This window comes from Crinia signifera, chromosome 12 (genome assembly GCF_055691185.1).
Source record: "Crinia signifera chromosome 12, ASM5569118v1, whole genome shotgun sequence".
Lineage (NCBI taxonomy): Eukaryota > Metazoa > Chordata > Amphibia > Anura > Myobatrachidae > Crinia > Crinia signifera.
The window spans coordinates 83,186,206-83,198,530 of record NC_139228.1 but is presented as its reverse complement, the minus strand read 5'-3'; the positions used below and the strand labels follow the sequence as shown (position 1 = coordinate 83,198,530).

Sequence of the window (12,325 nt, the reverse complement as noted above, 5' to 3'; positions counted from 1 at the left end):
TCTGTGTTTACTTCTGGAAGCACAGAATTAGACACGGGAAGCCATTTTGTTTCATCAGGAAGTGGCAGCCAGGTTGCAGGAAATGGACGGTGAAGGAAGCCACAGAGATGTTGGAATTCTGTGTTTACATTGCTATTGTGTTTTCTAGCATGTGCAGAATATTTATATAGATCTATGATCATAAAAAAAACACACAGAGGTCTGAATAAACAGTGTCCCCTCCCCTTTTTGTTGGCAGGAACAGCGACTGCGCTATCTAAAGCAACAGGAACGCCGCCAGCTCCAGTCCGTCTCGGAGAGTGAGAAGCTCCAGAAGCTGAAAGAGCGAGTGGAGACCCAGGAGAACAAACTGAAGAAGATCCGCGCCATGAGAGGCCAGGTGGACTACAGCAAAGTCATCAATGGAAACCTGTGTATGTTCTCCACCAACACGCAATGCAATCTGTTCATTTCCATTTAGGTGATGGTGAATAGGTCGACATGGTCAATTGGTCAACATAAGGGTGGTCATCAGTTTTTCCACACTTTTTTTTTTTTTTTTTTAACTTTATCGTACTTTCCCATCCACGTGGACTATGTCTGTGTGCCAAGGGCAGAGGTAGCGGAGATGAAGCATGGCGAGCAGGCGGTACGCCCATGTGCTACAAGATTGACACCCCAAACCCCTAAAAAACCTCATGTTGACCTTTCCATGTGTCGACATTTCCAGGTGGATCTTTTTTAATGTCTACCTAGCTGATATATTAGCATAATCTACACATTACATGTACCTTCATAGTGTTCATTCTAGCTCCCTGCATCTTTCAAAACCCATGCAGTTCCTCTTCCCAGCCTGGGGTGTCGCTCACTAATATGGTGCTTCTAGCACAGGGTGGTCTGCAAATCAGTGCTGAAATACAGACCACACTGTGATAGAAGGAACAGATTAGAGCATGACACCCCAGGCCTGGAAGAGTGACTACATGGGGTGCTTTTAGCATAGTGTGGTCTGTATTTCAGCACATATATATGCAGACTACGCTGTGCTAGAAGCACCACATCTAGAGAGCGACACCCCAGGCTGGCGAGAGTAATGGTGCTAGGATGAACAATATCAACACCTGCTATATGTTCCGGGAGGGCTGTAGCGGATGAGCTGTGCTTCTGTCCCAGCCATGGGTTCTAGAGTCCTTGGTATGGCTGACCGTTCCCGCCCTTTGCTCAGGACACTGCGCTGTATTAGAGCCTCACTGTTATACTCTGTATTCCATGTCAGCTACTGAAATCGAGCACATAAGTGACCTGTTCCAGGAGAAGCAGCAGGAGCTGCAGGCGGCCGTGGGGAAAGTGGAGCAGCTCACACAGCAGCTGGAAGACCTGCGCAAGGGGAAATTAAATGGTTTCCAGGCCTACAATGGTCAAATGAGCGGGCCGGCCGCTCTGGAACTGAAGAAGTTGTATCAAGAGCTACAGGTAAGTAGCTATTAGCCAGCAATGAATGTGCCCAGCTTACTGGGGTCTGGCTACGAATATGACATTTAGGGATTATATACTGGTGGAGTAGACCTGATTGTACTTTCTGTGGTGTATTAGGGTGTCAAAGCTAATCCATCCACACAGTTGGAGTAGAGTTTGCACCAATGTAGACTGCGTGACAAGTATGGTACAAGCCTTTGCTTAAACATGGCTCCAAGATACAGTGTAAAGGTGCCCATACACTGAGCCGATTTCGCACAATTCCGATGAATGAAATTGGCCCAAATCAGGTCAGTTTGATGTCCCCTCAGGTCCAATACGCAGGTCGCAGACCTGAGCAAGTGGTCGGACCTGCTGGCCTCCCGACCTGGGACCTCCCTCCCCAATGCGGCGGGGAGCGGACAGCATGGTCCGTGGGGCAGGCATCTCCTAGTGGCGGGGGGTGGGCAGCTCATGGTGGCTGTCAGCGGGGTCTGTCCGAGCAGCAGTGGCGGCATTTTGCTGGGCAGTGGGGTGGGGTGTGGCTGCTGAATATTTTGAAATGACTGGTCGGACGTTGATTGGCTGATATAATTCTCTCAGCCAATCAGTGTCCGGCCAATCATTTCAAAATATTCAGCAGCAAAATGCCGCTACAAGCTCCCAGCCGCCGCCACTGCTGCTTGGACAGACCCCGCTGCCCGCCACTATGAGCTGCCCGCCACCACCACCAGCTGAATTTTCATATTCTCCCCGTACTTGGGTGGGTTTCCTCGGGGTATGGGTAGATGGGCCAAGTGCTTCTTCTCTATGTATGAGGTTCTGTGTTCTCTGGTTCAGGTCACAGAATGTCTTAGTGGGCGGGATGTACCAAGCACTGGTGGTACATCCTGACGCCCATTGTGCCAATGCTCATCACATATGTACTAACGTATGCGATGAGAAACCTAAAGGTCCGCGTATTCCTGATGAAAACTGCCCTTTGCAATCCCTGCTGCTGTCTGGACTTCCTCGGTTCTTACAGGGAAGTCTCTCTGCGCATGCGCGGAAGCTCGAGGTCGCTGGGCATGCTGGGAGGGGTCCGCGGCAGAAGTCCTGCCTGGAGGGGCCTTAGAGAATTTGAAGATGCGATAAAAACCCCAGAAACTGTTTTTTTCATCCCGCCCGGTATCTATAGGTCACACATGTATTTTAGAGCAGCGATGTTACAATGATGCATTTCCAGAGATTTATTCCAGACTCTGCTTGTGTTCTAGATCCGGAATCGTCTCAACCATGAGCAGAACACAAAGCTCCAGCAGCAGAAGGAACTGTTAAACAAGCGGAACATGGAGGTGGCCATCATGGACAAGCGAATTAATGAGCTACGCGAACGTCTCTACAAGAAAAAGGTTGAGGCACGTCAAAAAGAAAACATTCCCGTAAGATTTGCTCTTAATCTCCTGTATTGTCAGTTTTGCCATCTTGGACATTTTACTCATTGTTCATCATCATCATCGTCATCATCATTATTTACCTTCCTTTTAACCGTGTGGATTTAGTGGTTGTTGACTACTACTTCTGTCTTACAGCTGAATCGCATCAACGGAACGCCATCTCCCCAGTCCACCCTATCGGCGTCAGGGCGGGTAGCAGCGGTGGGACCATACATCCAGATCCCAAGCACGGTGAATTATCCTCTACCCGCTGATCCAGTGAAGCCGCAGTCTCTGTCACTTGCTGCTAGTGGAACGCACGCCCGCTCTAAATCCGGTAGGTCGGTGTTTGGTTACAAAGCGGAATTCTCTTACACATTGAGGAAACCGTTTCCCTGGTTGTGGGAATTGGCTGATTTTCCTAAAGCCTCAGAGTCTGAGATTTGGTTATATTGCTGTCAGGGTGAAAACCGGACAAAAATCAAATACAATATTTCACAAATTAATTCAAAATAAAATGGGCAACGCTATTTTTATTAAAATAAATGATGCCATTTGTGTTTTCAGAGCATTTTCATAAATCTATGTTTTTTGTGTGATGGTTATGAATATAGAACAGGTATACAGACTATTCTTGGTCTCCCTCTAATAAGACTTTATTCCTTTTCAATAAATAATTTCAACAATAAATGTAATACAGTACAGGAACAATAAAGTACATAAATGATACTTAAGGGAATTACAGAAATGCTTGAGTAAACAGGAAAGTCTTGAGTCTGTCGTCTCTCCATTCTGGATCTTCAGTGTTGTTCTTTTCATGTTGAGGTTCACACCTACTAAGCAACAGATACCCACATCAGCAGTGATAGTCATCCCCACTAATATGCTGGTTTCTTACGTTTGTATCCCCAATGGGAACACTGACTGGGGTACACGTCTATAGTATATGTCTGAAGTGCTTTATACATAAACGAACAAAGAAATGATTGGTTATCCATCTAGCCACAGTGCCAGCTATACCACGAGTGCCCAAACAATGTCCCATCTAATTACCAGACCTGTGATAAGGGACAGGGGGGCAGATTTATTAGGGCAAAAGTGGGGTGTGGCGGATTAAATAACAGGCGCTTCGTTCTGATGTATGAATCACTGGTCTTTGTAAATGTTAAAAAAAATGTGGATTTCATTTTGTTTTAAAAAAGCAAATTAATGATAAAAAGACAATGTTCCTTTAAAAAACATAAAATACATATAATCCAGCAACTCCGGGTTAAATATCCACAGGGCAGATTTCTTAAGCCTTAAAAAGAGATGAACTTGAGGGTGGTAAAGAGTGATAAACATCCAGCCAATCGGCTCCGAATTGTCATGTTATAGTCTGTGTTTGAAAATGGCAGTTAGGAGCTGATTGGCTGGACATTTATCACTCTTTATCCCCCCCCATATTTATCTCTTTTTTAAGGCTTAATACATCTGTCCCTGTATTAGTATTGGTCCTGTATAGTAATAGATCCTAATTGGTCAGGCTGTAGAGTAGTTTACAAACTTTTGCAGCGATTAATAATAAGGGTTAACAGTAGCTGCGTTTTGTGCTGTTTCCAGGGCTAAATATTTTAGTTTTACAGATCCAGTGAGGAAATAATAAACTTAGTGTATCTTGCTACTGACTGATAGAGGGAATTTGTATTTTATGAGATCGTGGTTGAGATTTAATAGGATGAGAGATTCAGACAGTGAGAGATTTGGGAAGAAATCTCCAGTTTTTTTTAAAGCGGCAATCATTTACACTGCAGAACCAGTTTGATTTTGCAGTGTAAATGATCGCCGCTTTAAAAAAAACTGGAGATTTCTTCCCAAATCTCTCACTGTCTGAATCTCTCATCCTATTAAATCTCACCCTGTATGTTTATGTATCATTAACTATCAGTGTGTTTTTCTATTCACTAAAACCCTGCAGAGGAACTAAACCCTCCTTCCATATACAATGTAATCCATGTGGTCTGAATACACGGGACACGGTTGTTTAGTGATCTGTTTGGACATTGTTGGTCATCCGTATGTTCACCATTATTCATCATTATGTGTATGGTCTTATTTTCTATTTAAAGGAGGTGCAAAGGTCGTCCCAATCCTGCGGCCGTAGGAACTGTTCCCCTGACTATTAGAGATCTGTGTGGGGTTTATCTTGGGATTATAGCAACTCTTGTAACTAGGTATAGAAGTCCTACGTGTCGCTCAGCCTGGAGTAAGGCAAATGTTATTGGTTATGATGGCAAATTAGCCTAATATTACTGTGTGTATGTTACCCCAAAGCTATCGGTATACTGACAACCGTAAACCAATAAATAGTTTTCGGGCTTACTTATATTTCTGCTATATTTGGACCATGCACTGGTGATATTAACTGCCCTGCCCAGTGGTATGGATGTTATGGGCGGTATGGATGTTATGGGCGGTATGGATGTTATGGGCGGTATGGATGTTATGGGCGGTATGGATGTTATGGGCGGTATGGATGTTATGGGCGGTATGGATGGTATGGGCGGTATGGATGGTATGGGCGGTATGGATGGTATGGGCGGTATGGATGTTATGGGCGGTATGGATGGTATGGGCGGTATGGATGGTATGGGCGGTATGGATGGTATGGGCGGTATGGATGGTATGGGCGGTATGGATGGTATGGGCGGTATGGATGGTATGGGCGGTATGGATGGTATGGGCGGTATGGATGGTATGGGCGGTATGGATGGTGTGGGCGGTATGGATGTTATGTGAACTGGAGATTGTAATAGGATTTTATATCAAATAGAATTAAGCCTACTTTGAAAGTAAAGATTATGATCACTTATTGTACGACTGGCTATCAGGATGCCGGCGGTCAGAATATCCACCCCCCCCAAACCTCCCTTCCAATGTGCCTAAACCTAACACCCCCCGACCACTGCCTAGTGCAGTGTTTACACGGCAGTCGGGATCCCGGGGCCACTATACTGAATACCGACATCCTGACCGCTGGGACGCTGGCTGCTGAGAGCCATCAAAATGCGAATGCAAACTATTGCTTGGGGTGAGAGGCGGGAACACGCATGGAACCGTTGGCCAATGATTGCAGACCCCAGCAAATCCTGGTAATTCGGCTAATCCTGAACTAATGCCTGCTGACTAGTTGTGGTAGCCACATGCATACTAAGGGGGGTATCCAATTACCGATGTACTTTATCAGACTATTCAATTAAATCACCCGACAAAACCACATTTCACTGGGAACACCCGGTTCAGTGATCTCACCCCGGTTCAGTGATCTCACCCGCTGCAACCTCAGGCAGGGGAAACAAAACCACGATCATCCGCGGCACCCACCGTCTTATTGGGAGTAATTAGATTGCCCCCAGTGAGCCTATTACCTGCCATCACCGATCATGGGTAATCGGATACCACCCTAAGATTTACACCTGCTCTGATGTATAGACCCTAGGTGGTCAACATACTGAGCGTGCCAAACTACAATCCCCCCATGGTTGCTATGGGAAACAACCCATCTTCAATAGAACTCTCATCTTAATAAATTTATCTCTAATAGTCGTGGGTACGGACCACGTTAAAAAATATATATATATATCTATATTAATAATCATTTCAGGGGCGTTGCACCTCATTTAAAATTGCTTTGCTGATTGATGCAATGTCATGGCAACTGAATTATTGGTTGTGTGTCTTTTTCTCACATCACTCTTCTCTTTGCTTCCTAATGTCTTGTCCTGTGTCTTGTGTCTCTTCTTGGTCTGTGTGCCCCCGTTTTTTTTTTTAACCCCCTCCTGATCTCTGGTTGGCTGCTCCCACCTGTGCTCCTCCAATAGAGGCAGACAGTGAGTGTGTGAAACAATCACCAGGTCCCTGGAAGGTTTCAGACTTAGACATCCTAGTGGATCCCTTGCGGCCATCTCCCACCTCCTGTCTCCAGTCTTCTGATCTCATCCATCAGACGCCTGCTCTGTCTGACACCCTGCACAGTGAGTCTGCTCCGCAGGATTGCCTGATCACACACCGGATCTCCTCGCCTTAATCTACCTGTAGACTAATATGCACCGTTCCTTATGTCGGAGGGGCAGGAAGACGCCACCAGCCAGTAACCCGTCCTTCTAGTATACATACATACATGGAATTTGATGGTAGATTAGAACCACTTGACCTATCTACTCTGCCCTCTCCATGGAAACACTGGGCGTACATATGCTAATGCGTTTGGGCGGGGGACGAACAGGTGACATAACCGGATGCCAGCTGCCTGCCCATTTTTTTCGTTCATATGTACGAGTAGTCTGGACCAGCCTTACATATGCGTGCGCCGTCACCATCGGTGACCATCAAAAGATGTTGAGTGAGGCAGTAATGCTGACCATTACACCAACCGTGCTACTGTTTATGTCGGATGTCTCATACTGTGTGACAGTACTGCCAATGCACTGAGCGACTCGGATGCATTCTTGTGTGAATGTCAGCATAGTGTGCAGCTGAGTCTGCTGTCTCTGCTGCTATACTGGACCAGGCTGGGAGAGGTGCTCCGGCGGTCATACTGCCAGTCTACTGCTGCAACAGTGCGGGTCCTGGGGGATTGGGAATCCGCAGGGGTGTAGCTCCTTCCATATGAATGTTACTAGTAACTTATATGATGTAACGTTCTGGTTACCTCCTGTCAGCACATCACTGGTACTTCCCCAGCATAGAGTCACCTCCTGTCAGCACATCACTGGTACTTCCCCTGCATAGTCACCTCCTGTCAGCACATCACTGGTACTTCCCCAGCATTGTCACCTCCTGTCAGCACATCACTGGTACTTCCCCAGCATAGTCACCTCCTATCAGTACATCACTGGTACTTCCCCAGCATAGTCACCTCCTATCAGTACATCACTGGTACTTCCCCAGCATAGAGTCACATTCTGTCCTGCTGGACACGAACAGGAGCCCGGGGCCAATACAGAGAACGCTGAGAGTAGTTGGAGGCGGGGTTTCAGTGCAATAATTTCTGATTGGATGCCCACAGAACCTGTCCAATCGCATGCTGCCTACACCAGTTTGTGCTCAGACCTATATAACATGGGGCCTGATGATCGTGGGGGGGGGACCCCTCCCATGCCGCCACCGCAGGAGGAATCATTCGATGATCGCCGACCATCAAATGATTTCTCCTGCCTTCGCAAATAAAAGTCAATCATGTGACGGCGCCTCTGGCTGGCATCCGCCTGCCCGCGTACCCATAAAATGCTGGACGTTCCCATGGCGCAGTGCTGCCACCCCCACCCCCCCTCCTCGCTGCAAACAGCCCGACGAGTGAGTAACTCTTCGCTGCCATTTGCAGTCGGGATTTGCACATGCCCAGAAATGAGCCTGCGCTAATCCAGACCACAGGGACGCGGTCCGGATCCGGATCACTACGAGTGACGCCTGTCTACAGCCGGGCGTATAATGTACAGTACCGGTATAGTGTCAGAAAGGAATCTCATGTCTCGGAGATGACCTTGAAATCCTCTCCAAAACGAAAACCCCAAATGAATTGTCTTAATTATATCGGTTAATGAAACGTCAGTTCTAATGGGCTCATTGTTTCCTGGTAATTGGTGCGTGACCTGGGGCACTGGGAACGGAGCCATTTAATATCACTGGGGATGGAATGTAACGTGCAAATGGTAATACCAGCGCGTCCAGCAATTCCAGCGCGTGCAGATACAGGTCATAGTATTCTGTTCATATGGACATGAGCTACAGGACAAGGCACAAACCACACCCTGATCCTGGCAGACACACGTGGGCGATTCAGCACGCCCCCTTCTTTTGGGCGGGGTGAGGAGTTGGGTCAAAAAGCTAAACTGCTGGCAAGTGTGCGCTAGGGTTAATAATACATTAATACGAGTCTGAATGATAGGATTCCTTATCGCATAAATCATATATTTACAGGGCCACCGGCAGGGGGGTGCCATGGGTACAGCGGTCCCGGGGCCCTGCCTCTGGATGGGCTCGGGCAGCTGTCCACAGTGGCACAACGCCTCCCCCATATTTATATACCCACATCAGAAAACGGTGCATTTATATTGTACCACGTCACCGGCACAAAACGCTTAGTACAGGGACTCGTGTTCTAAAAACATCTGTAATTATGGCAAATTATCAAATGTTAATTACTGCCTTTCTTTAGAAAAAAATCTCTTTAATCACTGTCACATGGTTTCAATGATCAGAAATTTTTGTAATTTCTGACTTTTTTCCCCCATACTGCTAATTCTAAATTAATTGGTATTTTTTTTTTTATTAATTGGCATTTTAGATGACCGTAGCCTGTATTATGTATTGCGTGATGTAATGCGTTCTGCTTTCCCAGCTAATGACGCAAACTGGCCGACGCTGAAGCAGAACGCGATATCCGTTGTCAAAACGCCTCCTCTCAGCGCCTCAGAGTGGAAGGATACGAGTGTGGAGGTGGGGTTCAAAGCCGGGCCTATATCCAGCCAGCCTACCCCCACTGCTGGTGTGCCTGGGGAGAAGTTGGTGAGTATACATGTAATAAGTTGCAGGAGGGGAGGCAGATTTCCGTACATTAATTTTTTGGGGGGGGGGGGGCGATATTTACGCAACCTCAGCAGTTTGTGGAAGCGAACAATTTTTTTCAATCATTTCCAATTATTTTCGGGCTTCCTTTTTGTGCTTTTAAGACGTGTATTTCTATAATCGGACACAAATGTAGTTCATATTTTGCTCCAGCTCTGTTGTCTGCATTGAATAGAGTTCTGTTTCTTCTATAACCATAATGATATACAGTCCAGGCTGAAAAGGACAGAAATAAATCTACGAACCAATAATTTAGTCATCCGATAGTTGTGATCCATTTTCTGATGGTAGGGAGATGTTCTACAACTGCGTAGTAATATGAATAATCCATACTCCGCTATGTAAGATCAGGTTCCTGCCAAATCCAACAATTGTCATCGTAATAAGTGGGCGTGGTTTAAGTAATGCCCTATGAGTCCGTTTTGTAGAATATACAGTTTTTTGTACTAAATGTTTATCTTTGACTCATGGGGGTATTCAATGTTGGATTCCGACTGTTGGAACGTCCCGACAGTCGGAATCCCGGGCCGTTTTCAGTCCGCTCCCAGCAACTCGACAGGCTGAATTCAATGTCCCACCTGTCGATTGTCGAAAAGTGGGCTTGTCAGCGAAAACGTCTGTGGATTGGCGAGATACGGCCGTGACCTGTTTTGTCAAACTCCACCTTCAAAAACAGCAGCATTGAATAGGAGGCGGGCGCCATTTCCGAAAGGCATTGAATTCCGCACTAAATGAGAACCTCTTTGAAGTTCACGTCTACAGACTATGGTGGCATTGTCTTATAATATTAAAATATATTTTATTTCAACACGATTATTCTCCATTCGTTATTTTTGAGTCTCCAGGAATTTGTGCTTTTTGTGCATCATGATGGTTTTGTATTTATGTGTGTGGTGTTTCTGACCATTGTGTAACATCTAAACCTTGTCTGTTTTCAGCCTGGTGATGCTGGGAAGCTCCCTTCTCCGATGCCCGGACTAAGTAAAACGCTACCCCATAATTATGGCATGTACCAGGGTCCTCTTCCTTTAAGCGCTACTAATTCCTTAGAAAGGAGGAAGGATGGCAGCTTGCCGAGACCTGGGTCTGGGCCCACCACCCGTTCGCGGCCTCTCCCGTTACCGCCTGTGAGCAATGTCCACCCTCCAGGATCCTCGCAGCAAATACAGCAGAGGATTTCTGTCCCTCCAAGTCCCACCTACCCACCGTCCTCTTCCCCCTTGTTTCCTGGAACAGACGCTAGGCCTGACCCTCCTTTAACTGTGGCCATTCGACCTTTCCTGGCAGAAAAAGGATCAAGGCCGCAGTCTCCGAGGAAAGGCCCTCAGACCGTGAACTCCAGCTCGATTTATTCTATGTATCTTCAACAATCCACTCCGCCAAAGAACTATCAGCAAGCTGTATACAACACCCTGAACAAATCCGTCAAAGCAGGTAATAAAGTGCATTATCTACTATTGTTCGCTCCACTTCGCTGCGTTATATCGCAGCAGATTAATGCTTATACATAATGTGTAAATGTGAAAATAAATTCTTATTTCATATCCACAGAGCTAATAAAAGACAAAAAAGGTGAATTATGTTCTGATAGTGTAATATACATAGGGCATCAAAATTATTTTGGCTGCAAAACAAATTTTTTTTACCACAGTTTTTTTTTTGCTGCACTTTTTTGGAATTTATCTGGAATTTGTTTTTTTGCCTTCTTGAGGCAGGCGAAACGAAATCCCTGATAAGTGCCGGAATTGGAGCTAATTGTATAGCCTAATCAATCGTAATTATACAAAGGTAAATTATGATGCATAATAGGGTATCGCCCATAATTTTTGAAGCCACGTGACTTGATGTGTAATGTTTTGGGGGTGATGCCAGAGTGTCACGTCCATATTTCTCGTCACACCGGGTTCTGGTATTGGTCAGCTCCCAGCATCTCCCAGGTCGCCCAGCATAGTGCGGCTTCTTGGTGAAACCAAAATATAAGAGCAGCACTGCTATTTTAGGGTCACCCCCTCAGATGGTGTGCCCTGGATCCCCTCCCCTAGAGAGGCCACAGCTTGAAATGGTCTTTTTACTTAGTGTTTTACTATAATAACTTTATTATGGAAATACATTTTATCTATTTAAATATATATATATATATATATATATATATATAATATATTTATAATAATCAAGGGCCCCCAAATGAGATCTATACCCGCAGACTGGCTACCAGCTCCCCCCCATATTATATGTACGGTATGTGCCCTTTCCCAGTGACAACATGAAGAGCCCCCCAGTCGATTTCATCTTCACTACTGTATTTCTGTCTAACTACCCACTGAATGTGTTGCCGGGGATGGATGTGTTCCGTTGGAGAGGACTTCTTACATACATAGTAACATAGTAATTAAGGCTGAAAAAAAGAAGTTAGTCCATTGAGTTCAACCTCTTTTAGTGTTCCCGTTAGGCTGCTTTAGCGGGCGCTGCGCCCTACCCGATTTTTAAAGGGCAAAATGCGACCTGCTAAAACATCCTGCTGCCTGTCCCTGCCAGAAGCACGGGAAGCCCAGCACCGCCGTAGATGCCCAGCACTTCCCCTGGCAGTGACTTTGGCGGGACCAGGCCCGCCCCTTTTGGTGATGTCGGCCGGTCTTGCTAGCTTCCTTTCGTGACTGCGGTGGCTGGACCCGCCCCCTTTCATGATTTTGGCAGCCCGACGATGTCACCGTTGTGGGCGGGCCCGGTCCTCCCCCTTTATGCTGCCCCCCGTGCAGCACCACCCTGCCCTGCCCAGTTCCTAGAAGAACACTACTATTTGACCTGACTAAGTCATATCTGTAGGGTTCCCTTAGTGGCCAAAAATGCACCCAGTTTTAATTTAAATTCAT

At 46.2% G+C, this 12,325-nt stretch overlaps 1 protein-coding gene across 3 annotated transcripts in view; it reads left to right on the top strand.

The window, feature by feature from the left end:
* PPP1R13B (protein phosphatase 1 regulatory subunit 13B) overlaps positions 1-12,325 on the top strand; it is an 84,309-nt gene that overhangs the window by 56,522 nt on the left and 15,462 nt on the right. For 2 of the 3 annotated variants that reach the window (XM_083166227.1, XM_083166226.1), the window contains exons 6-12: positions 239-413; positions 1,256-1,452; positions 2,691-2,855; positions 3,006-3,186; positions 6,710-6,862; positions 9,229-9,395; positions 10,394-10,889. In XM_083166227.1, the coding sequence (XP_083022353.1) occupies positions 239-413; positions 1,256-1,452; positions 2,691-2,855; positions 3,006-3,186; positions 6,710-6,862; positions 9,229-9,395; positions 10,394-10,889 (1,534 nt within the window). The remainder of the gene's footprint in view (positions 1-238; positions 414-1,255; positions 1,453-2,690; positions 2,856-3,005; positions 3,187-6,709; positions 6,863-9,228; positions 9,396-10,393; positions 10,890-12,325) is intronic. The other variant, XM_083166228.1, reaches the window with a different exon arrangement.